At 37.9% G+C, this 27,817-nt stretch overlaps 1 protein-coding gene across 1 annotated transcript; it reads right to left on the bottom strand.

Annotated features, from left to right (window-relative positions):
* Positions 1-521: 521 nt before the first annotated feature.
* myo5c (myosin VC) lies at positions 522-27,817 on the bottom strand. Its single transcript, XM_084095781.1, has 41 exons — positions 27,727-27,817; positions 27,344-27,454; positions 26,631-26,799; positions 26,404-26,548; positions 26,107-26,263; positions 25,884-26,027; positions 25,704-25,785; positions 23,814-23,921; positions 23,585-23,691; positions 23,236-23,501; positions 22,117-22,198; positions 21,880-22,020; positions 21,383-21,505; positions 21,218-21,301; positions 20,995-21,123; positions 20,358-20,455; positions 20,184-20,270; positions 18,712-18,823; positions 18,417-18,628; positions 15,479-15,644; positions 15,244-15,390; positions 13,761-13,925; positions 13,585-13,678; positions 13,445-13,508; positions 13,018-13,198; positions 11,581-11,674; positions 11,433-11,496; positions 11,278-11,355; positions 10,710-10,890; positions 10,241-10,334; positions 8,329-8,392; positions 8,067-8,235; positions 7,253-7,337; positions 7,074-7,172; positions 6,845-6,996; positions 5,908-5,997; positions 4,128-4,278; positions 3,738-4,041; positions 2,112-2,286; positions 1,908-1,988; positions 522-1,178 (listed from the first exon to the last, which is right to left on the bottom strand). The coding sequence occupies exons 1-41, from the start codon at positions 27,751-27,753 to the stop codon at positions 1,026-1,028; spliced, it is 5,235 nt and encodes a 1,744-aa protein (XP_083951907.1). The 5' UTR covers positions 27,754-27,817; the 3' UTR covers positions 522-1,025.

Raw genomic sequence — 27,817 nt, 5'->3', positions numbered from 1 at the left:
ACTGTATATAAATGCATTCCTGCTGGTAGTATATGTTGTACTGTTTTTAATGCATTGATTTAACAAAAGTGTACCGATGATTTTCATTTCCTTATTAGAGTATGGAAAATATGCAAATGTCATTGAAAATTAAAACTACATATCATAGAAATAGTCTTAATGTTTTGTAATATATGATATACTGTATATATATATATATATATATATATATATATATATATATATATGCATACATATATTAGTGCTATCAAATCGATTAATTGCATCTAACATAAAAACTTTATATATGTGTGTGCGTGTATGTTTATGTATATATAGACAGACACGCACACACACACACACACTATATATACAGTATATATATATGAGTGAAATGCCCCCTGTGAGGTTTACTAATTGCTAAGTTCTTGGGGTTTCCTTCTCTAGTCCTCAGAGAGTTAACCATCATAAATATTGCATTTCCACTGCACATTGTGAGAGCTATGGAGGATGGCGAAGAGAGAAGAAAGAAGGACTCATTTGGCAGTTGTGTTTATTGATTTATTTCTTGTGTATAAAAAATTCAACGGAAGAGCAATTTGTGACAGTAATTATTTAGGATTTACAAAATGGAGCTGAACATCTGAGGTCGGTTTGGGTTATTAAAATCTATGTTACAGTGTTTGTTGATGGTTGATCTTGTAAAAAGCTATTCTAAAATATACTATTTAGAGAACATATGATTAAAATATTTATAAATAAATCTAAAATATACAAATGTTAGCAGTTATTTCATAACGCATTCAGGTCAAACACATCCTGATCATAAGTAATGCTGTCTTGAGGACTAGTCTGACCAACTAACTAGCAATTTGACAAAGGGTAATTAGTCTTACTTTTCAGGTTCAAATTATACCAATCTACATTTTGATGTAATTGACTATTTAATTAAAGTTATGACTAGTCTTACAGAAAAAATGTAGATGTCTGAACATTTTATGCAACTGGCCCCTGGTTCTGATATCACTAAGGTCAGAGGTTAAAGGTCAAATACGAGTGGCGAAGCCCAGACGGAGGCTGCTGGGCACCTGGAGGAGTTCCAGTGCTTGTGGCGAGGAGCAAAAGGGAAAGGTGACCTGGAAACGATACTGTGAATCCATCATGAGCTGAGACGAGCCCTCGCGCTCCTGCAGCAATGCCTGTTGCCATGGAGACAAAAACAAAGGCCAATCAGAAGCCTAGGTGATGCTTGTCTAGTTTTTCCACTAGTAATTCTGCTGTTAAATATGATCATTTTAAAAATAGGCTGAAATAAACATTAACAACCTCGTAGCTCACAGAAAAGCTGTCTCTAAAGGTTTATAAGTTATCTTTCAAAATCAATTTCCTTGTTTTTTTACTTCCTGAACCTGACTGTTGCGCTTCTATTGATTTGTGATCATTTACCTTTATACTACTGTTCAAAAAGGCTTTTAAAAGAATTTTTTTTAAACTTTTATTCAGCAAAGATGCATTAAATTGATCAAAAGTGACACTAAAGACATTCGTAATGTTACAAATGATTTATATTTTAAATAAATGCTGCTTTCTATTCATCAAAGAAAGCATGTATCATAGTTTCCACAAAAATATGAAGCATCACAACTGATTTCAACATTGATAACAATAGAAATGTTTCTTGAGCAGCGAATCAGCATATTAGAGTGATTTCTGAAGGATCATGTGACACTGAAGACTGGAGTAAATTCAGCTTTGCATCACAGAAATAAATCACATTTTAACATATATTCAAATAGAAAACAGTTATTTAAAACTGAAATATTATTGCACAATTTTTACTCTATTTTTAATCCTTTAAAAATGTAAACCGATCCCAAACTTTGAAACGGTAATGTACCTGCTTAAAAAAAAAAGAAAAAAAATCTTACCTGCACTTTGCGGACGAAGGACGGAGCCACTCGCTTTTCGAAATCATCAATGGGTGTGTAGGAGTTTAGGATTTTCACAATCTACAAAACCACAAAACAACCAGATTCTCAAGGTTTTTATAAACGAAGACAAAGAATTGACATTCTATGGGCATGTTGGCACAATTTAAGTTGTAAGGCCAAACGGCATCTGTAAAGCGGCACCTGCACGGACGAGAGCTCGGAGCATCGCTGCTTGATCTCGGCTGCGTCTTCATCGGTGGTCTTGCTGACCTGAAGAAGCCAGGCGACCTGAGACAGCGGCCCCAGCGTTTCCATGGCACAGCTGCCCTGCAGACCCTTCTCTCGCAGCCACTCCTCCAGGTAACTGATGTTACACCTGTGAAAGAAAGATGCTCCATTAAACTTCATTTCTGAGGATGTTCAGAAATTCCCATTCTATTTGTAGAGTAGATCTCAACTTCATTTCCTGTGTGATGAATAAAGTCATACAGGACATGACATCCACTGAAATCTCTTTCTTAGTCTGTTGTCTTAGTCTCTTGCCTATTTAGATTTTAATTAGAGTTTGCATTAAAATTTCTTAACTTGGCAGAACAGTGAGTCGTTCTGCCAAGTTAAGAAATTTTAATGCAAACTCTATAAAAATATAAATATGCAACATATTGGAAACTAATTAATAAATAATAATATCATGCAACATATTGAAGTCATGTGCAGTTTAATATGCAATATACAGTATTCACTAGTGTTCAAATATTTGGGGTTGGTAAGATTTTTTTTTACATTTTTTAAATAAAACACCAACGCTTTATTAATTTGATCAAAAATACAGTAAAAACACTAATATTGTGAAATATTATTGCAATTTAAAATAACTGTTTTATATTTAAATATTTAATTAATATTTCTAATGTTTTTTATGTATATACTCCATTTTCATTTTAGTTAAAGTTTTAGTAATTCTGTTGTGTTTTTGACATGTTTAAGGTGTTTTATTATACATTTTTATTTTAGCTTTAGTTTTAGTTATTTTAGTACATCAAGTTAAACTACATTAAAATGAGACATTTTACCTTGAAAATAAATGTTATTATTTAATTTAATTTAAAATATATAAAAAAATAAATATTTAATTTCAGTAAACATTTATTTTATTATTTTTTGAACATTTTTTTTTAAACATTTTTTTTATTTTTATTGTTTTAGTTAACTATAATAACCCTGATTGTCAGCATCATTCAGAAATCATTCTAATATGATGATTTGATGCTCAAGAGACATTTCTGATGATTATCAATGTTAAAAAACAGTTGTGCTGCTTCATGTTTGTGGAAACCATGATACATTTTTCAGGATTCTTTGATGAATAGAAAGTTCAAAAGAACAGCATTTATTTGAAACTGAATTTGAATATTTTAGAACATTCTAAATGTCTTTAGTGTCACTTTGATCAATTTAAAGGGATAGTTCACCCAAAAATGAAAATTCTGTCATCATTTACTCTTCCTCAAGTTGTTCCAAACCTGTATGATTTCCTTTCTTCTGCTGAACACAAAAGAAGATATTTTAAAGAAGGTTGGTAATTAAACAGTTGCTGGTCCCCATTGACTTCTATAGTATTTTCCTACTATGGAAGTCAATGGGGTCCATCAGTCGTTTGGTTACCGACTTTCTTCAAAATATCTTATTTTGTGTTCAGCAGAAGAAAGGAAATCATACAGGTTTGGAACAACTTGAGGAAGAGTAAATGATGACAGCATTTTCATTTTTTGGGTGAACTATCCCTTTAATGCATTCTCGCTGAATAAAAGTAGCGCATACACACACCTGATCTGCATGCCCTTACGGCAGGAGCACAGGTCCTTGCGGAGCAGAATGCTGTTCACCGAGGTGGATCCGATGAGGTAGAAGAGCTGTCTTATGACCTGCCCCTGCAGCTGTGTCTCCATGCCCTGCTGAGCCATGCTGGTGTGGAACGAGGCGAGCTGCTGCAGGATCGAGCTCACGCTGAACGCCTCGGCCCCGCTGAGGTCCCCGCCGTCCTCGTACACGCTATTCGAGCGCTTGCGGACACCGGTGGGCTTCATGCTGGAGATTCCCTGCAGGCTTTCGTGCTCCAGCATCCCGGGGACTGAACAGAGAGTGGGATTGTTTTACAAGACGGACCAAAGAAATCTGCATTATGTAAACGCTAATGTATCAACTTCATTTCCATACTGATCATGGGAAAGAGCGTGTCCTCCATCACGCTGATGAACTGGTGGTAGATGTTGATGGCGAGGTCGCTGAGAATCTGCCGGTGCTCTGACAGGTCGAAGTTCTTCAGGCAGTTCTTGTTCTGACGAGGCGTGTTGTGCTTCAAGAACTCCTGTTGATGAAGGGAAATCAAGGAATCTCATTGGTTTCAGGCATTATATAAGTAAGATATCTTAGACCCTTAGAAATTATGTGTTGATGCATTAATAATAATACATTGTATTCAGGGCTTGACATGAACTTTTTTGCTCAACAACCACTGTTGCTAGTGGTTTTCCAAAGTTACTAGCCACTCCGCATTTTCACTGGCCACAATTTTGACATTGATACCATGGAGAAAAACTGCAATTTAGATATTTTTAATATTCTCTTATTATTTGGCAGCAGGTTTATTAGGCTGCTGTCACTTTAAGACCTGACGCACAGATCCATTATACTGTTACACAAGCGTTTTCTTTCTCAACTGTTTACGTTCACTTAAAACATACAGTATACATACATACAGTAACTGACTGTTTACATGAATACTCGCCAAGACCAGCATTTTTGACATTATTTTTTGTGTATTTGATTGTTTCAGCGCAATAAGCAGTGAAAAAATAATAATAATTTTGTGCTAAGAGGTGGCTTTATGTGCCGCACTTTAGGTGCGAGAGCACAAAATCTGTGGGAATGAGTCAAATTATTTGCAATATGCGCAATTCCACATCGAAATCCAAGCCCTGTAACAGTAACAATATTCATCCTGAGCAAATTAAGCGAGTGAGTGAGGAGAGGCGGGTTTGTGTGTCACTCACTGTCGGAGAGATGAGAGAGAGAGAGAGAGAGAGAGAGAGAGAGAGAGAGAGAGAGAGAGAGAGAGAGAGCAGCTGGTATCCTGCATCTATTCTGTGGAAAATGAGTATTTGAAGCATTTCAGATATTTCAGTATCGATATGTATTGAAAAATCTATATTTTTTGACAAAACTACATTGCACCTAGTTTACTATTTCAGATGCATTTTTAAAAGACTACAGTTAAAAAACGTATATATTATATTTAAAATTCAACCCGTCAAAGTTTCTAGTAGGAGTGACTGCGATACACACCACTGCTGAAATACACACACATTTGGAGGGTTGGTGGGTGTTAATGTCAAGTCCTGATTGTATCTATAAAGTGCTTTTCTCACACCTAAAGTGCTATAAAACAAGAATTGGAAGTAAAATACAGAAACTACAGACATAATACAATATAATAAATGCAGTAAAACAGACCTAGTGTATATATCTATGCACCAGTCTGCGCACACGTCACACACCAGGATGTGCTCGCGCCCTCAGATCACTTGGACGTGGTTGTGTTATAAGAGGTAAAAACGATATAAATACTGTTCGTTTTCTCACACAAACCGCTCGTTTCGTGTCTTAGGCCATCAATGTGTACTTACGATGGGGAACTGTTTAATTTGGACGATGGGGAATTGTTTTAATTTGGACTCATGCATTTGTGCAAGCTCTTTGAGACCGTGACCATAGACCTGCATGATATGACTGTCAGACAAGAACGGTTTGACCTAAAAATATCAAAATTGAAACTACTGCGGAAAAAAAGACACCTACATCTTGGATGCCCTTCAGGTAAGCTAAAACATACCAAAATTTAATTTCAAAGTGAACTATCCCTTTAAATGTATCTATTGGATGTACATTTTATTGGGTCTTTAATAGTGACAGAGAAAGACACAGAAAACGGCTTTACCTCGTCCCCGCTGTACTGTTTGAGACAGTTGAGGAAGTGATATGTGTTGGAGAGCCAGAAGGACAGAACTTCAAAATTCTCCTGGTGGCCCTGAAATCATAGTCTTCATCATAATCATCATCATTAAGGAAACTCAAGCGGCATGTCAGAGGATTTTGAAGAGTGTGATTGAAAGAGGCAGAATAGATGCAAGCTGCTAGCTTGATGATATGGTCATCTATTTTGGTCATGCCAGTTTTGTTTGAATTGCATTAGTTTGCTCCAAATTAAAGGGATACTCCACTTTTTTTGGAAATAGGCTCATTTTACAACTCCCCCAGAGTTAAACAGTTGAGTTTTACCGTTTTCGAATCCATTCAGCCGAACTCCGGGTCTGGCGGTACCACTTTTAACATAGCTTAGCATAGATCATTGAATCGGACAGGACCATTAGCATCTCTCTCAAAAAAATGACCAAAGAGTTTCGATATTTTTCCTATTTAAAACTTGAGAAACTTTGCTGCCGTACCATGAGTCCAGCAGGCGTAATGATATGACGCAGTGCCTGAAAATAGGTCTAATAGGTTAGACAAACTTAGTCCCGGTCACGTTGGAAGTTACCGAGCTGGGGACTATTTTCAGGCGCTGTGTCAGCAAAGTTTCTCAAGTTTTAAATAGGAAAAATATCGAAACTCTTTGGTCATTTTTTTGAGAGACATGCTAATGGTCCTGTCCGATTCAATGATCTATGCTAAGCTATGCTAAAAGTGGTACCGCCAGACCCGGAGATCGGCTGAATGGATTCGAAAACGGTAAAACTTAACTGGTTAACTCTGGGGGAGTTGTAAAATGAGCCTATTTCCAAAAAAAGTGGAGTATTCCTTTAAGACATAATGCAGCGTGTGTTAACAGTTATTCATTCTTCACCCTAAAGTAAAAAAGAAAAAAAGCCCCTTACCGTGATGGCTTTTATGGCTGTAATGATGCCATGCATGAGGGACTTGAGCTTGTTTCCATCATTGAGGTAATCTGAGTGTCTCACACACATGAAGAGGAGATGTGCAGCCAGACCAGGGATCATCTGCACACCCACACCGCGAGGTTTCAGATCTGCAGATTACAAACCACTGATTAAGTCATGAGTTATGATTTGAACTTCCACAGGCTTCACAATATAGATAATTTACCGAGTATGAGCGTCCGGATCAGCCTGCTTTCATCCTCCTTCTTGTACTCCAACATGCCCAAGTACTCTTTTGGCACGGCCGGTACTGCTTTCTGATTGGCTGATGAGAATGTGAAACATGCAGAGGATGAGACCGGATTGACTAAACGAGAAATCTCAGGTAAATGAAGTGAGTTTTACCCGTTGCATGTGTTTGAAGAGCTTTGATTTGGTCTTGAAGTCGTTTTATCAATCTGTCCTTCATGTCTGACTGCTCCTCGAAGTCCTGAAACAAGAAGAAAATCATCTTAACACATTAGTTTAAGATTAAAGGAGAACTCCGGTCAATTTTAACATTTAGCTAATTTTTTTGTAAATTTGGAGTGCTGTCAATACAGAGAACAACGACAAAAATCGGTGTTGCCTACACCGTGTTATCCTCTTTTTAAAATTTGCACCCTGTTGACTTCAATGGGGCAAGTTTTAAACCTGCTTTTAGCCTCTTAACATCCTTGATGTGTCATTACAAGTGCCCAGCCAATGTGAGTGATTCCTTCAGAGTGAACACGGTGAATCTGACTGCAGTAGATGTGAAAGATATGAATAAAAATGATGTTATTTCAGCCAGCGCTCATACCTGTATTTACATCCTGTTTTCGGTCGAAGTCCACAGTAATCGATTGTCGAGTTCACGCGCGTGATCATAGGTAACTAAACATATGCGCGTGAACTCGACAATCGACTACTGTGGACTTCGACCGAGCTGAAATTGACCGGAGCTCTTTAAGAGATCGCCTTTTTTGTCCTTCAGGAGGACAAAGATTTTGGTGCCACTAACAGTCTAAATTCAAAATAAATCCATAAATAAATAGATAAATAAATAAATAAATCCACATATTAATGCATAAATTATATACATGTTATGCATGTATGCTTTGGTAAAAAAAAAAAAAAAAGCTAAATGAAAGCATATATAAGCGCAAATGCAATCATGAGCGTGACCTTTCACACACACCATATTCTCAGCTGTGAGGCGTGACGTCTCCTGTCTGAGTTTGTTCTTGGCTTCGCTCTCTGAGAGCAGAGCTTTCTGTAGCTGCTTGTTCTCCTCCTGGAGGTCAGCCATCTGTCCCTCCACCTCTTCTCTTCTTCTCTCGCTCTCTGTAAGCTTCTCCTCCAGGTGCCTACGAACAGAGGCACAACACCTGCTCCTTCAGCTTGTGCCACAGTCTGTAGTGTAAATATAGTTTGAACTTTGAGGGTTATAAACGCCTCACATGCGCTGTGATTGCTCCTCTTCAACAGTGTCCTGAATCTCTTTCGAGAACTCCTTTATTTTTGCTGCAACATACAATTTAAGTTGTAAAGAAGTGCCAACAGATAAAACATTCACATATTTAGGCTTACCACAACTGAATAAACAGATAGCACAGTCTGTTGTGATTGGTCAGATGGCACAGTCTGTTGTGATTGGTCTACTCGGCTCTGATTGGTCAGATGGCACAGTCTGTTGTGATTGGTGTACTCGGCTCTGATTGGTCAGATGGCACAGTCTGTTGTGATTGGTCAGATGGCACAGTCTGTTGTGATTGGTCTACTCGGCTCTGATTGGTCAGATGGCACAGTCTGTTGTGATTGGTGTACTCGGCTCTGATTGGTCAGATGGCCGAGTCTGTTGTGATTGGTGTACTCGGCTCTGATTGGTCAGATGGCCGAGTCTGTTGTGATTGGTCTACTCGGCTCTGATTGGTCAGATGGCACAGTCTGTTGTGATTGGTGTACTCGGCTCTGATTGGTCAGATGGCACAGTCTGTTGTGATTGGTGTACTCGGCTCTGATTGGTCAGATGGCCGAGTCTGTTGTGATTGGTCTACTCGGCTCTGATTGGTCAGATGGCTCAGTCTGTTGTGATTGGTCTACTCTGCTCTGATTGGTCAGATGGCACAGTCTGTTGTGATTGGTCTATTCTGCTCTGATTGGTCAGATGGCACAGTCTGTTGTGATTGGTCTACTCTGCTCTGATTGGTCAGATGGCACAGTCTGTTGTGATTGGTCTACTCGGCTCTGATTGGTCAGATGGCCGAGTCTGTTGTGATTGGTGTACTCGGCTCTGATTGGTCAGATGGCACAGTCTGTTGTGATTGGTCTATTCTGCTCTGATTGGTCAGATGGCACAGTCTGTTGTGATTGGTCTACTCTGCTCTGATTGGTCAGATGGCACAGTCTGTTGTGATTGGTCTACTCGGCTCTGATTGGTCAGATGGCACAGTCTGTTGTGATTGGTCTACTCTGCTCTGATTGGTCAGATGGCCGAGTCTGTTGTGATTGGTGTACTCGGCTCTGATTGGTCAGATGGCTCAGTCTGTTGTGATTGGTCTACTCTGCTCTGATTGGTCAGATGGCTCAGTCTGTTGTGATTGGTCTACTCTGCTCTGATTGGTCAGATGGCCGAGTCTGTTGTGATTGGTCTATTCTGCTATGATTGGTCAGATGGCACAGTCTGTTGTGATTGGTCTACTCTGCTCTGATTGGTCAGATGGCACAGTCTGTTGTGACTGGTCTACTCTGCTCTGATTGGTCAGATGGCCGAGTCTGTTGTGATTGGTGTACTCGGCTCTGATTGGTCAGATGGCACAGTCTGTTGTGATTGGTCTACTCGGCTCTGATTGGTCAGATGGCACAGTCTGTTGTGATTGGTCTACTCGGCTCTGATTGGTCAGATGGCCGAGTCTGTTGTGATTTGTGTACTCGGCTCTGATTGGTCAGATGGCACAGTCTGTTGTGATTGGTCTACTCTGCTCTGATTGGTCAGATGGCCCAGTCTGTTGTGATTGGTCTACTCATTTGGTCTAGGCATTATGCAAATGTGTTACAAACCTACATAGGTTTGTGCAGGAAGTAAGACTGGAATCACTGACGACTCGTTTCAGGCAGTTCAGAATCGGTTCTTTCTTTTAGGACACAATAACTCCATTTATCTGCACTCTGATCTTTGAAACTTTGCAGACCTTTTACATTCACAAACAGCTATATTACACTACATGAAATGTAATATCCGAAAAAGCAGTGGCACTTAAAGCAGTGGCACTTAAAAAAATTGTGTAACATCATATCCTGCTGTCCAGATCTGTCCCAAAATATTTTTTCGCATGCATAAAACCTAGTCTATTTAACATGTGTTTGGCTCACCGCTCATCTCAGCGCTCTGATCTTGTAAATGGGTCTCAAGCTCGTGTTTGTGGCGGTTCAGTTCCGACACCTGCTGCTTCAGTTCTGGAATCACCTGCACACAGGAACTCACCATCATCACCAGGTGACTGTGTTTATTGGTTGAGTAGATGATAGTTTCAACCAATCTGGGGAGTGGGGTGGGACTCAGCATCAACAATTGTTCCTGTTTGGCTCAAACCGCATGGGTTTCTTTGACGAATCAATGCTGATCAAAACTTGATGACACAATCACATTCACTGCAGAGCCTCTGAATGTCCAACTGAGACAAACGCAATCCCACAGAAAAGCTGAGAATCTCCTCTTTACAAGACTTTTTAAAACATACAGATTGGATTAGGGGTTATTAAACATTTAAGAACAATAGTTATTTTTAAGGGTTAAACTATGACTCTAAACATACATAGAAGCTACATAAATATACTCTACCATGTTCTCAGCAGCGAGGCGGGCCACTTCCTGCCCGATGCTTTGGTTGACGCTACTTTTCTCCTGAAAGAGAGCTTTATGCTGCTCGTTCTCTCTGTTTAAATGTTCGTTTTTGAAGACCAGAGCTTCCAGTTGACTCTCATAAGCCTCTTTCTGCTCCCGCAGCTGAGTTTCCATCACCCTGAGAAAGAAGGACAGTCAATTTGCTAATCTGATGTATAATATATACATATATATGAAGAGTTCAGATGCAAAAGCCTCTAAGTGCCATCTGAAATTTTCTTCTAGAATGATCATTTCTATCAAGCTTGTATATTTAAGTTCAGTAATTTCACTTAAATGGCAATGAAAATAACCTATTAATTGTCATTTAAGTGAAATTACTGAACTTAAATATACAAGCTTTATAAAAATGATCATTCTAGAAGAAAATTTCTGATTTTATATTATAATATATATAAATAAATGAAATAGTTGTAAAAACATGTTTACTTTTCTTTAAGCAAAAAAATGTTGATGAGAAAACAAACACGTAATGGATTAAACTGAAAACCTTTAGAGGTCATACTTTGCAGCTTTCTCCACGCCGTCAAAAGCAGTGAGAAGATCAGCTCCATCATCATTATCTGAGGCTTCTTTATTCAGCCTGGAGGAAAAGAGACAATCTGAATCAAGCTAATCCAGATAACAATCAGCGCTGACGATCCCAATACTCTGACGCACCTCTGGATGAGATCCTCCTCTGCGGTGTTACCGAGCAGCTGCCTCATGATTGAACTCATCTTAGCTGAGGGCATAACAATGGATGAAGACAGCTCGGCGTTTTATAGTTTTACATGTATTGTTCATTGTTTTATAGAATGTTTTATACCTCTGGCTTGAAGACTTTGAGCTCTCTTGGTTTTATCAGCTTCAGCTCGTTGCATCTGCAGGCTGTTGATTTCTTTCCGTAAATCTGGTATGACCTTCAAATGTCACAAAAACCAGAGTCATTGTGTGTGTGACTGACAGAGAAAAACCCTATACATTCATGTCCATATTAATAACCAATGTATAAAGGACTGTTTACACCAAGAACAGTAACTATAAAGACAACTATAACAATAGCTATAGCTATATTATCTATTTAAAGTCAGGTGGATTCTGATTGGCTGTCAATATTTTTTATAATTTATCAGCTGGAAAAAAACTTTATAGTTATTGTCCTTGGTTAACACTAGATTTGCCTTTGCAGAAAGGAAAAATAGTGCTTCAAAATCAGGAAAAGAAGAAAGTTTAAGAGAAGTTCAGGTTTCAGGCTATAGAGGACAAAATCTAAAAAAAAAATAAAAAAAATAAATAAATAAGATACAAATAAATATGCAAATATATAAATAATCAAATGTAAATATTGTATACTGTATAATATTTGTAAATAATAAAATTAGGGCTGTCAATCGATTAAAAATGTAATCACGATTAATCGCATGATTGTCATGAGTTAACTCGCGATTAATCACACATTTTTTATTTGTTCTAAATGTACCTTAAATTAATACTTTTCAAGTTTGTAATACTCTAATCAACATGGGCATGGATAAATATGGATGCTTTATGCAAATGTATGTTTATTATTGAAACCATAGTCAACATAGAGCATGAAGACGAGACATGTTTCAAAGGTCATAGATGTTTTTCAAAGAACTTGTTCATGTCTATTAGGCACATGTAGAAAGAACAAAGAAATACCAGGTTGGGCCACGGGTCAAACAGAAAATACGCGCAGCGTTAATCGCTAAAATTAGTGCCGTTAATATGATTTTGCGTTAACGCGTTATTAACGCGCTAACTTTGACAGCACTAAATAAAATATAAAATATTCAATAATATTCAATATCAAAAAATATAAGGAGATATACAATTAATTAAATAATAATAAAAAACTATGAAGAACTAAAAAAAACATTAGAGATTAAAAATCGAAGATAATTATTGGAATTAAAAAACAATTAAAATACATAGTTAAAGCTTTCAATTTTGCATTTCCTTTAACATTTTTCGCAACATTTACATTAACATTTCCCCAAACCATTTCACTTATACTGTACTATTTTAGCATTGCTGGGCACTGAATCAATTATTTGTTTATTTCCACACACATTTGATTATTCACTTATGTTTTATTTTTGCAGGTTTCATCCTCAATCATCAATATTAGGCTTCGGTTAGCTGTAAATGCCTTGGGAAGCACTGTAATAAAACAGCCATTTGTACCTGTTCTTCAAAAAATGTAAGAAAAAAAAAAGGAAGAGCAGGAGTTGTGATTCACCTTGACGTGTTTGGTGAGCTGCAGCAGTTGTTCTTGCAGTTCTGCGTTGGCCTTCATGTCGTCCTCCACTTGCGTCTGGAGTCTGATTCGCTCCTCTCTCAGTCTACGGCTTTCCTCTTTCAGTGCTACGATCTCTTTATCCGAGTCTTCCTTCTGGAGTTCAATGTTGTGCTCCGCCACCCTGACAGATTTGGACAAACGCGTTTAGACAAAGGTCTGACTGATAGCCAACAACTCAAAGTTGGGTCTGTTCCTCACAAAGTTATCATGTAGCTTCAGATGCCCACTTTTGGACCATTTCTATGGTGTTTTTTTGAGCTTGTGCATGAGCAACTTTGAGTTTCGCTGAGGAAATGAACTCAAACGTGAGACGAGAGCGAGTAAATGATTTTTGGGGGAACTATCCCGTTAAAAAAAGCGCTCTTACTTTCTAAACCTCTCCTCTCTTTCCAGATCTTCCATCAGCTTTCTCTTTACTTCCTCAAATTGATCTGGAAAACAAATGTTTTGTTAGTTACGCTCACATACTCTTCATTATCACGGTTTTAAAAACAGCTCGCTCTTCACCTTGCATCTTCAGTGTCGTGTCTTTCAGTTTCTGCTCCAAAGCTTTATTCACCTGAACCAGTTTCTCTTTATCATTCTGAAGCAGAACGATTGCCTTAGAGAAGAGAACAAAGTGAACACCCTCATAATTATATCCAATGCTACAAAGATATTGTACAAATCAGTGTGTCTATTACCTGATTGGTCTCTTCTGAGTTTGTTCTCGCCCTCTCCTCTAAAGCTGCCATCTCATTGGTTAGCTTTCCAAGCTCCACCTCCAGGGCCTGAATCTTTTCTAGTCCGTGAGCTCGTGCATTAGACAAACTGGCGAGTCTCTCCATGAGGCCACGGTTCTCTTTATTCTAGAGGAAGAGAGAGAAAGGGCTTGTATTTCAGAGACACTGCAGAAAATGACATATTTAAAGAGTCCGGGCACTTTATTTTAATTTGTACATTTGATCAGCAGTGTTAGTATTTATTTTGGTTTTTATGTTTATATCTTCATTTTTCATTTTAGTTTTAGTAATTCTGTTATGTACTTTTGTCATTTTCATTAGTTTTTTTAAATTATATTTCTATTTAGCTTTAATTTATTTCAGTATATAATTTTAATTTTAGTAAATTTAATACTTCAATTTGAAATGATTTATTTGAGTTAGATGCCTTATTAAATTAAGATTTAGTAATTTTGTTATGTACATATGTCATTTTCATTATAGTGTTTTTCAATATTTCTATTTAGCTTTAATCGATTTCATTTTTAGTAATTTTCATTTTAGTAAATTTAATACATAATTTAATTTACTTTATTTATATTTTATTTTATAAAATATAAATATTCGTCATTTTAGCAAATTTTATATTTAATATAATTTATCTAAATAAATATAAATATTATTAATATTTGGAATTTTCTTTTTATATTTTCAGTTTCTGTTTAATTTTAATTTAGGTTTTAGTAATTTTATGTCCTTTTGTCATTTTCATTATAGTTTTTTAAATATTCCTATTTCTTCTATTTAAATTCTATTTAATTTATTCAATAGAATTAAATAGTATTAGTCATTTTCATTTTAGTAAATTTAATACTTCAACTTCAAATTATTTATTTATTTCAGTTAGTTGCCTAGGGAACATTTCTAAACAATTATCAAGTTTTTTAAGTTTTAATTGACCTAATATTTATATTTAATATTTATAATATATTAGTATGCATTTTCCCTGTAAATCAGACCTGTGACACTGGCAGCGTCAAGCTTTACCAAATGTTCTTGAAGTTACTTTGAAGCAAGTCACATGCTTTAAACATTCCATTATGAACAAAAAAATCTCTTTAATATCTCAATTATTTCTCCCAAATTGTGACTGTGACACAAATAGCAATAAGATTAGAGCTCAAATAGAGACTTTGGTTTAAGTCTCCAGAAAAAAGAGCCCAGCGATCAGATGAGATTGCTCAGATTTGCCAAGATACCAAAGTGGGAGATCTCAATATGAACACTTCTCAACAAGAGATCTGAGCTGCTCTCCACATTTACTTCATAGCTCTATATACTTACTGTACGCTAACTACTGAGCCGTTTCTGAGACACATCTGAGACAAAGTTCATACTTAACTGAAATCTGAGATATGAACAAGCATCCTTGATCAATAACGTTCTCTAGGTTGTCTGATCGTACCTGCTCTTCCACTTTCTTGCGCAGCTGCTGGACTCTGTAGGAAAGCTGCACGTTGATGACCAGCCGTCGCATCGTTTGAAATCGCCGGCGCACCAGCCAAGCTCGAGCGTACTTCTGCAGAACCAGAGCCTTGTGCTCCGCCACCATCTATAAGAAGGAGACATGATCAAACGTGTGACCTGCATGGTCAAAAACACTTCAACAAAATGACAAACGATGAGACTGGTTGCTTTGCCTTTCTGTAGCGTTTGCGGGCCATCCATCCTCTGGTGTAGGCCTGTATGATGACTGCAGCCCTCAGGACGAGCTGGTAAATCTTCCGCACCAGATACCCACGACAGTGTCTCTGAATCACCACAGCGGCCCAGCCCTGCTTCAGCGCCAGAGCTGTCACTGTACGTCTGAGATAGAAAAAGTAGCATATAACGGAAAGTTCTGTGCTATTTTTTAGTTGTCTATGTATAGACAATTAAACAATATAACAGATCAATGTCAGTGGCGTCACATCAGCTATACTGTATATCACACATCAGCTTGACACGTCTATAAGCGCCTTTTGAACTGAAAACAAGTGTGGACAAGTGAATAACAGTTTAAAGGTGCAGGAAGCGATTTCTGAGAAATGCTGTTGAAAGTGGTTTGGTCTGAGCATCACAACACACTTGTAGCCAATCAGCAGTAGGGGGCGTGTCCACTCTTGATGGGGGAGGAGAGATAGAGAGCCAATTAGCAGTAGGGGGAATCCACTCATTATGAGGGAGGAGAGTGAGCCAATCAGCAGTAGGGGGCGTGTCCACTCATTATGAGGGAGGTGAGTGAGCCAATCAGCAGTAGGGGGCGTGTCCACTCATTATGAGGGAGGTGAGTGAGCCAATTAGCAGTAGGGGGCGTGTCCACTCATTATGAGGGAGGAGAGTGAGCCAATCAGCAGTAGGGGGCGTGTCCACTCATGATGGGGGAGGAGAGAGTAGGCCAATCAGCAGTAGGGGGCGTGTCCACTCTTGATGGGGGAGGAGAGAGTAGGCCAATTAGCAGTAGGGGGCGTGTCCACTCTTGATGGGGGAGGAGAGATAGAGAGCCAATTAGCAGTAGGGGGCATGTCCACTCATTATGAGGGAGGAGAGTGAGCCAATCAGCAGTAGGGGGCGTGTCCACTCATTATGAGGGAGGTGAGTGAGCCAATCAGCAGTAGGGGGCGTGTCCACTCATTATGAGGGAGGTGAGTGAGCCAATTAGCAGTAGGGGGCGTGTCCACTCATTATGAGGGAGGAGAGTGAGCCAATCAGCAGTAGGGGGCGTGTCCACTCATTATGAGGGAGGTGAGTGAGCCAATTAGCAGTAGGGGGCGTGTCCACTCATGATGGGGGAGGAGAGAGTAGGCCAATCAGCAGTAGGGGGCGTGTCCACTCATTATGAGGGAGGAGAGTGAGCCAATCAGCAACAGGGGGCGTGTCCACTCATTATGAGGGAGGAGAGTGAGCCAATTAGTAGTAGGGGGCGTGTGAACTCATTATGAGGGAGGAGAGTGAGCCGATTAGCAGTAGGGGGCGTGTCCACTCATTGTGAGGGAGGAGAGTGAGCCGATTAGCAGTAGGGGGCGTGTCCACTCATGATGGGGGAGGAGAGAGTAGGCCAATCAGCAGTAGGGGGCGTGTCCACTCATTATGAGGGAGGAGAGTGAGCCAATTAGTAGTAGGGGGCGTGTGAACTCATTATGAGGGAGGAGAGTGAGCCGATTAGCAGTAGGGGCGTGTGAACTCATTATGAGGGAGGAGAGTGAGCCGATTAGCAGTAGGGGGCGTGTCCACTCATGATGGGGGAGGAGAGAGTAGGCCAATCAGCAGTAGGGGGCGTGTCCACTCATTATGAGGGAGGTGAGTGAGCCAATCAGCAACAGGGGGCGTGTGAACTCATTATGAGGGAGGAGAGTGAGCCGATTAGCAGTAGGGGGCGTGTCCACTCATTATGAGGGAGGAGAGTGAGCCAATTAGAAGTAGGGGGCGTGTCCACTCATTATGAGGGAGGTGAGTGAGCCAATTAGCAGTAGGGGGCGTGTCCACTCTTGATGGGGGAGGAGATAGAGAGCCAATTAGCAGTAGGGGGCGTGTCCACTCATTATGAGGGAGGAGAGTGAGCCAATCAGCAGTAGGGGGCGTGTCCACTCATTATGAGGGAGGTGAGTGAGCCAATTAGCTGTAGGGGGCGTTTCCACTCATGATGGGGGAGGAGAGAGTAGGCCAATCAGCAGTAGGGGGCGTGTCCACTCATTATGAGGGAAGAGAGTGAGCCAATTAGTAGTAGGGGGCGTGTGCACTCATTATGAGGGAGGAGAGTGAGCCAATTAGCAGTAGGGGGCGTGTTCACTCATTATGAGGGAGGAGAGAGTAGGCCAATCAGCAGTAGGGGGCATGTCCACTCATTATAAGGGAGGAGAGTGAGCCAATTAAAAGTAGGGGGCGTGTCCACTCATTATGAGGGAGGAGAGAGTAGGCCAATCAGCAGTAGGGGGCGTGTCCACTCATTATGAGGGAGGAGAGAGTAGGCCAATCAGCAGTAGGGGGCATGTCCACTCATTATAAGGGAGGAGAGTGAGCCAATTAGCAGTAGGGGGTGTGTCCACTCATGATGGGGGAGGAGAGAGTAGGCCAATCAGCAATAGGGGGCGTGTCAAAAAAAAATCAGTTTACACAACCCTTCAAATGTTTAGGGTCAGTAAGATGTTGTTAATACCTATAAATGAATATTTTTATTCATTAAGGATGCATTAAATTGATCAAAAGTGACAGTAAAGACATTTAAAATGTTTCAAAAGATTTCTATTTCAAATAAATGCTGTTCTTTTGAACAAAATTCATCAAAGAATTTTGAAGAGTTCAAAAAAATTTCTATTCATCAAAGAATCCTAAAAAAAATATATTTTCCACAAAAATATGAAGCAGCACAACTGTTTCCAGCATTGATAATAATCTGAAATGGTACTTGAGCAGCAAATCAGCATATTAGAATGATTTCTGAAGGATCATGTGACACTGAAGACTGGAGTAAATTCAGCTTTTCGTCACAGGAATTAATTACATTTGAAAATATATTCAGATAGAAAACAGTCATTTTAAATGAATGTAAAATACTGTCAAAACACGGTTTTAGGTCGCTAGTGCTCTGGAAACACTCACCTGATCTGTTTCTTTCCACGCACGTACTGTTGTATAGTGATGGCAGCTTGTCTCATGTGCAGGAACCTGCGTCTCTGCCTCCAGCCCCTCACGTGCTTCTGAATGGTCACGCAAGCCGTACGCAGATGATCCAAACGCAGCTTCTCCAGGTACGCCACCTGTCCCGCACGGAAGAAGATCTTCGTCCGACCAAACTTATACTGGTTGGAATCCTGTAATGCAACATAGATGCCATTTTTCAGAACATGGTTGAAGATCACGAGCTCTCAGACGTACCACAGTGCGGTTCTCTTACAGGAATGAGTTTCTGCAGAACCGTCCTGCACGTCTGCTTCTTCTCTCCCAGCTTCAGCTCTGACTGGCTCATCAAGATACTGTAACGGCTGTAAAACTCGATATACGTCCACCTGTAAGGATAGACAGAGAGGATGAGACTTTACAGAAAAGAGAGACCAGTCAAACATTGCTAATCTGTAGAAAGATGCTGCTCTGTGACGTTTTAACCTTGCTTGGTTGGATCTTCTGATGTGTTTTTGACGACTCTAGTGTGTCTTGAGATTTGGTTGGATTTTTCACTTTTTAATTTTTGTTGTATTAAAATATGCATACCTATCACAAAAATATGTCCAGGTCACATTTCACACAAAGATCATAAGAAAAAAACAAAAAACAAACAAACAAGAAATATATATTTTTAAGGAAAATTATTCTAATGATGACACTGCGACATTGTTTTTGCATTTAAACGCAATTCAGAATACAATATATTTTTTAAACACTACATGAATATTTCTTTTACCTTAGAGTAATTATTTTTCAAATTATAGGGTTTTAAAAAAAATGGTATAAACAAACCAATAAATTATGACTGTTTTGAACTAGTTTTTATTTTTATGTTTTCATTTTAATTTTAGTAATTTTGTTATGTGCTTTTGTCATTATTAGTTTTTTATATTTCTATGTAGTTTAAATTTATTAAAACTAAATTTAATACATTTTATTTCAGTTTTAGTAAATATGTTATGTGCTTGTCATTTTTATCAGTTTTTTTTATATATTTCTATTTAGATTTAATTTAGTTTTAGTTATTTTGTTATGTGCTTTTTTATGTTATTTTTTATTCGTTTTTAATATTTACCGGCATATTCAGCTTTAATTAATAATAGATATACATATTAAAAAACTAATAAAAATATGATATATATTTTTTTTGTATATATAAATAAAATATTTTATTTCAACTTCAACCTAAAACTAGTTCATTTCAGTTAGCTGCCAAAGAAACAGTTTATTTAATTTTTATTTTAGCTTAATTTCAATGAAATTTTTATACTTTTATAGTTTTACTTGATGAAAATGAAAACACTGATATTCTGTCCTAAATATATATCACTATAGATATGCCTTCCTAAATATTTCTGTTTTGTGTCATTCAGTCACGTGATAACATACACATACAGTATGAAGATCACAGAGTCTTCACAGAAGTGTTCAATATGAAGTTAAAAAGGCCACAAAGTGATGTTTTGAAGGTGCTTTGAGAGTTTAGGCTGAACTAAAACTTGTGAGATGGTAGAAGATTTCTGAGAACTTCACATATAAGTTCTGCCAATTCACACTGAACCGACCGACGCAGACCAACGCCGACAGTCACCAGATTACAGCACGTCACTTCTCACAGGAGTAACCGATCTGATCCGACAAAACTCGACGAAGAGTCTGTCGGCGCGGTGTGAACTGGCCTGAGCTTGAGTTAATGCTGGTCACCTGGATGGGTAACTCTGGGCACTGATGCGGATGGTCTCCAGCACACCACAGGCCCTCAGCTGCTGCACCACACGCTTTGAGTCATACCTGAGCAAACGCACACACACACAGTTTCATTTACTGTATATAACCAACAGAAAGTCCCAAATAAAATAATTCCGGCTTGTCACTTACTCAAATGGCTGTTTCTCCTCATTGGGTTTAATACAGCGCACATAATGAGGTGTAGTAGCATTCAGCGTCTCCATTAACAGGGACAAGGAACTTCTAAACTGTGATCAGACAGGAGATAAAGATGTTAAAGATGATACATATCCTGTAGAGAACGCCATTGTTTTTTGTCTCAATTAATTGATCGAGTTTATGATCACAGCGTGTTCGTGCTTCCACTGACCCAGAATGAGCTGTTGTGATATGCATGAAAGAGCTTCACAAAGTCTTTTTAAATCACTCAATATCATTATTTGTGTGTTACAAGCATTCAAATAATCTATAGGATAAAAGTTTATAGATTGGATCTAAACACAGCAGATTTCAATGCTGTATTTCAATGTAAACAAACATGGCTGAGCACAGGGCTCTTTTCGCAAGTTACATTATTACACCAGTAGGTGGCGACAAGTTACTGTCTTTATGACTTTTATACTCACTAATAAAGACAGTCACTTGTCGCCACCTACTGGTGTAATAATGTAACTTGTAAAAACAATATATATATCTTTTTCAATAAATTTAAATCTTTGAAAACAAATGAATCGGTCAATCGGTCATTAGTATTATGACTAGAATAGTATTGTCTGTGATTTTGTACCTTGTCTCCTACAGTGGTTCTCAGCTGCTTGTTTGAAGCTTTAACTCTGGGTTGTGCAGGTTTAACTTTGATCATTTTGTGGCCAGAATTTGGTTCCTCCTCTTTAAAAAAGTCTGCCAAGAGTGTAAACTAACAGCATAGAAATTAGATAAACAACATTCTAATGACATTAAACTCACAGACACGGATTCAAAGATCATAAAGGAAAACATTAGGTTGATACCTGACTAGTGCGCAGGATGTCGACTAGCTCTTCATAAAGCGTGTCTCTGTTCTTCTCCAAAAAACCTTTACACTGATATTCTACCTAAGGAAAACAGTTTCAGTTCTTTATGCATAATTTTCACTGTATTTTTTAAGACAATACAGAGAAGAAATAGTCTCTCACCTTATCAGCAAAATGCTGGATCATAAAAGAGTCATTAGACAATCGAGGTTTCTCAAACAGTGGCTTTGAACCTAGAAAATTGTACAGCTTTTGCAGCCAGTTTTTATCAGTGCCCTGTGGGAACTGTAGGAGATCATTCAGTTAGTGAAAAAAAATATATATATATATATATATATATTTTACATGCTTCTCCGAAAAATCAATGATATTAAATAGAGAACAAGTGGAAACTTTGGATCCAGTCAAGTTTGGAATTGGAATTTCATTATGAAATCATACGTATATGACAATTTGTGTCCTAACCAGGTAATTTTTCTGTCCTTGATACTGTAAAAAATAACAGCCAATCAGAACATATCAGATGCTTAATATTCAGCTTGGTGCAACCAATGAGATTTCAGTGTGGGCGGAGCTCCACAGCAATGGACACTTTCTTGTAGGATGCTGAGATTTACACTGGTTAGGACAGAAAACTTTCACATCCGTGTTATTCTCACCAGACACTCCTCATCCAAAAGGTCCAGGATGCCCATCTTAGACTCGATGAGATCAATAACGGGCTGATTGTCGTAGAAATCGATCAGCGTCCACGGAATGTCCTCTTTCATGTACTCCTCCTGCTCCAGTTTAAACACGTGCTGATGGGACAGATGATGATCAGAGATGTGTTTTTATCAATAGTTCCACTTCAAATCAAATTGATTTCTTGCTAAATAAAATAAAAAGGAACGCACCAGGTTGAACTGCTGTTGCAGCTTCTCGTTGGCGTAGTTGATGCAGAACTGCTCGAAACTGTTAACTTCAAAGGTCTCAAATCTAGAGGAGCCCGAAAGACAGAACAACATTAGAAAAAAGCTACACTAATGGACCAATTCCACAGTTATTAACATTGTAATTTAGCAAAGTATTTTATTATATATATTTTTAATTTTATTTTTTATATGCATTTATAACACTGTACTTTCTGTTATATTGCCTAGGCATTAAAGTCACCATGAAATCAAAATGGACAGTTCTTGATTTGTGGAATATTGCAGTATTCATTATAAATGATTTATCTGTGCATATCATTATTTTTTTAATTCATGTGCCTCATAATCTTTAATAAAAATGACTTCCCCTCCCTCTTGCAGCGACATCTCTTCTATGATGATGCGTTTACTGTCGTGAGGGCGGGGCAACATGTCTCTCACATGAGATCCACCAATAGCAAACCACAACCATCCAATCAATTCCCGATGGACAAAATCAAGCCCTGCCCTACATTTTTTCTTGTTCAAGAAACCGTTTTACTCAGATATACGTCACAATGTTTCATGCCAAATTTTAATTACAGAACTACTGCAATGTGAGTGACAATTTTGACATCGATACCATGGGGAAAAATTACCATATAGAGATTTTAATATTATCTCATAAATGCAGCAGGTTTATTAGGCTGCTGTCACTTTAACACCTAACGCACAGATCCATTATACTGTTACACTTGCGTTTTCTATCTCAAATGTTTACGTTCACTTAAAACATACAGTAACTGACTGTGTTTACGTAAACACTCGCCAAGACCAGCATTTTGACATTATTTTGTGTGTTTTTGACTGTTTAAGTGCAATAAACAGCAAAAAAGAACTCAATGTAGTGCTGAGAGGCAGCTTTATGCAAGGAGTAAAATTAAAATTGAAGGAGTAAAATGATGTGCAGTATGTGCAATCCCACGCTGAAATTCAAGCCCTGTAACACCAACAATATTCATCCGGAGCAAATAAAACGAGTGAGTGAGAGAAGGCGGGTTTGTGTCACTCACTGACGGAGAGATGAGAGAAAGAGCAGCTGGTATCGTGATTTCAACGTACCCATAAATATCCAACACCCCAATAAATGAATGTTGTTTCCCAGGGACCATTAGTGCCTGGTTGATCTTGTGGATGACCCAGTCGAAAAGATGGGCGTAGATGTGTTTGGCCAGGGCATCGCGGGCGTTGACGGCACGTTCCTTGGGCTGCGGTTTCACCACCGTCTCGGCTGACAAGACTATCCGTCTGTGACACAGCCAGCGGCTCACACTGTCCATGTTGACGCTCATCAGGTCACAGAATATGGCCAAGTGAGGGTCTCTGGACTGGAGAGAAAGCAGAAAGTATTATAAAATGGCAATTGCCAATTGAAAAAATAGTCTAAAACCACACAGAAAAAATATCTTACACCGATGGATGATTTTTCAGGGCTGTTCGCCTTGATGACTACGTTTCCTAAATGCAGAATGGCAGCGAGCACCTTAAACACATCAGCCTGAAAACTGTCCTTAAGACCTGAAGAGAAACAAAGCAGCCAGAGCAAGACCAGATGACGTTCATGGATTGACAACCACGTTCTTGATAAATTGCTAAAATGAATCAGATGTTCGATGTTTTTGTAAATATCAGTCTGTTACCCAGTAGATTGAAGGTTCTGAGTGTTTCTGCCATATCAGCACGGTCGTCCACACACTCGATCTCTGTCTCACCACCCAAACGAGTGTAATTAAACTTCTCTGCACCCACTAATCAACAGATGAAGAACATGCCAGCATTACAGACAGAATTTCCACTCTACATTATTAATCTAATTTTGCTTATATGAACTGAAAGCTGTTCTTTATATATTTTAAAGAGTAAAATATTAACTTAAAGGGATAGTTCACCCAAAAATGAAAATTCTGTCATCATTTACTCACCCTCAAGTTCCAAACCTGAATACATTTCTTTCTTCTATTGAACACAAAATAAGATATTTTGAAGAATCTCTGTGACCAAACAGTTGATGGACCCCATTGACTTCCATAGCATTTTTTTTTGGAAGTCAATGAGCCCATCAACTGTTTGATGACAGATTATACATTCTAGACATATTATTAACATATTCTTCAAAATATCTTCTTTTGTTTGGAACAACTTTCATTTTCCAACTTTGTTCCAACTTCGGAACAACATCATTTTTAGGTGAACTATCCCTTTAATGTCAATTTAACCAGTCTACAATCATGATAGAGACTTAAGGTATTTTCTTGCACATTTTTAAGTATTTTAAGTATTATTGCAAAACAGCATTCAGTATGCAATCATAAATTATAATGCATTATCTATCTATCTATCTATCTATCTATCTATCTATCTATCTATCTATCTATCTATCTATCTATCTATCTTTGTTCAAAAAAGGTCTTACTTTTTGGCAGTAAAATCAGATATTGAATTACAATGTAAAGAGTTATATAAGTATATATATAGTACAGGTCAAAAATTTGGAAACATTACTTTTTTTTATATTTTTGAAAGAAGTCTTTAATGCTTATCAAGGCTGCGTTTATTTGATAAAAAATACAGGAAAAAAACCCAACTTAAAATAATAGTTTTCTATTTGAATATACTTAAAAAAAAATGTATTCCTGTGATGCAAAGCTGAATTTTCAGCATCATTACTCCAGTCTATCACATGATCCTTTAGAAATCATTCTAATATTCTGATTTATTATGAGTGTTGGAAACAGTTCTGCTGCCTAATATATTTGATGAATAAAAGGTTAAAAAGAACTGCATTTATTCAAAATATTTTCTAATAATATAAATCTTCTTTACTATCACTTTTTATCAATTTAACACATCCTTGCTGAATAAAAGTATTGATTTATTTCAAAAAAAGAAAGAAAAAAAATTACTGACACCAAATTACAGACCAGAAGTGTATATTGTTGTTACAAAAGATTTCTATTTTTAAAACATTTTGCTTATTTTTTTTTTCTTTTTTTTTCTTTTTTTTATTCATCAAAGTATCCTAAAAAAGTATCACAGGTTATGAAAAAATATTAAGCAGCAGAACTGTTTCCAACTTTGATAATGAATCATAAGAGTGATGTGATAGACTGGAGTAATGATCCTGAAAATTCAGCTTTGCATCACAGAAATAAATGATAATTTAAAGTATAATAAATTGAAAACCAATTATTTTAAATTGTAATAATATATCACAATATTAAATTTTTTTCTGTATTTTTGATCAAATAAATGCAGGCTTGATGACCAGAAGAAACTTCTTTCAAAAACATTAAAAATAGTAATGTTTCCAAACTTTTGACTTGTACTGTATATTATATAAGTATATATATTTTCAGAAAATGTATGTAAAGTATACAGTATACAAACCGCAAAAATAGTACAATTACAAGTAGTGCAATTATTATTAAAGTCTTTGTCGCTTCCTGGACTCGACATAATTTCATCTTTTGTAGCTATTCTTATTTCTGTGCTTAGTAATAAAATCATATGACAAGTACAGAAACACTCACAGAGTCTCAAGCCTTTGAACTCCGGTTGATTTGCACAAGCACACATTTGGTAGAAGATGTGATAATTTCTCTCATTCTCTGACTGCAGGGGGAACAAATGAGACATTATGAGTTTTGCACCTTTATCATTTAGTTAATCTGTTGCTAAAAAGTCAACAAAAAGTGAAAAGCTCCTTCAACCTGAAACACAACCCTTGACTTTTCCAGAAGGTACGTCCTCATGTTGGCACCAATGATCCGGTATCTTTTGTCGAAGCTGATCTCAGTGTACTTCCCGAATCGACTGCTGTTGTCATTTCTGGTTGTTTTTGCATTTCCAATGGCCTGCAAACACATCAGATTATTTTGTGATCTGATCCTGCTGGTAGAAAAGTGTTGGTTTGGTTAAAAAACACAGTTTTACCTCAGTGATCGGGTTGGATGCCAAAACTTTATCCTCCACCCGAGTTTTGCTACCAGATTTGCTGACCACAGCAAAGTATCTCATAGCGTACCGAGCTGATACGGTCTTTCCGGCCCCGGACTCACCGCTCACAATGATGGACTGATTCTTGTTATTCCTGCAGTTTGAAGATAAAATATCTCATTTTGAGCTCAGCCTGTAAAACCTGCACAGTTGGTTATCCAGCATATGTTTGTGTCAATCCAAAACACAAAGTCTTCCTGAATCAACCAGATAGTTTAAGACATGGCGCTTCACCTGGCCATTTGTTTGTAGGCCTCTTCAGCCACAGCAAACATATGAGGGTCCAGGTCGCCCATGTTTTGACCAGAGTACGCATGGATGACTGCATCTCCATAGATGGGAAGCTGTTTATATGGATTGACTGCCACCAGGATAATTCCTGAGATGGTAAAAATCATGGTGATGTTCTCACATTAAAGAAAAGGGTTCACATCAAGAAAGCCATTGTACAGCCAACCTACCACAGTATGTATAGATGATTTTGGACTCGACAAATCGGACTTTGAGGTTGTGTAGCACGGCCGGCTCGTGAAGGTAGCTGAGGGCCGTGAGGTCATTCTCTCCCACCAGGATATCCGGATTACGGAGGGGTGGCAACTTCTCACCCCCTTCCAGAGGATATAGTAACTCCTGAGAGAGATTCACAACTCAGGTCAGGTACTATTAAAGTCAAAGTTTAAATTAAGATTAAACTGTTAAATTTATAATGACTTTCATTATGAACATCAACGAGAATTTTTACCCTCAGGTACCATTCGCTCCCATTATAAAGCTTGGAAGAACAACCAGGATATTATTTAATATAACTCAGATTGTGTTTGGCTGAAAGAAGAAAGTCATATACACCTAGGATGGCTTGAGGGTGAGTAAATTATTAAATAATTTTCATTTTTGGGGTGAACTAATCTTTTCTTTAACCATAATAAATAAATAAAATCTTTAAAAAATCCACAAAACCATAAGGAAAACTCAAAAACCCGAGGCAAAAAAGTTAAATAAAAATAAAAATCCAGATAAGATCGGTTCTTGAACATTGCAGGTGCTGCAAATAACCCATTAAGAACCTTTAAAGTGCAAACTATTATGTGTGAAAATGCTCATTTTTTAAATTAATAATTCTACAAACAGCTGCTCAGTTTTCAGATTTAAAGCTTTAATAGAGGTTTTGTCTTACTGTCCCATCCTCCAGCTGTAGTTCCAGCTCAGTGTCTCCAGGCTTGAAATCTGTCAGAATCTCCGCAGATTTCCAAACATGTTCGGAGTCGGGGATCCACACCCTGTTATACTACAACAGAAAACTCAGTGATTTTACAAGATTGTGCTTTGGAAGAGATTTTGTATGGCTTGTTTTTTTTTATTGTGCTTGCACTGCGCTTTCAACAATAACAAAACTAATGACCATATGTCACAACTATAACTAACTTAAGTTTGACTCAGTAATTTCGAAAATAAAGTATTTGACAAGTTCATTATCTTCTGAAATGCACACATGCTAGACTAAAATATCATGTTAATAAACTTGCTAAACACTTCTGAAAAGTGATTTGTTCCTCATACCTTTGTATACAACTCCGACAGAGCCATGACAACAGGAGTCTCTTCCGATTTATTTCACATTAAACCACTTTCTCATGATTAAACTTACAAG

Source organism: Abramis brama, assembly GCF_963993115.1.
Source record: "Abramis brama genome assembly, chromosome: 20".
NCBI classification, from domain to species: Eukaryota; Metazoa; Chordata; class Actinopteri; order Cypriniformes; family Leuciscidae; genus Abramis; species Abramis brama.
Note: the sequence above shows the minus strand (reverse complement) of the source record. Positions and strands in the feature narration are given on the sequence as shown.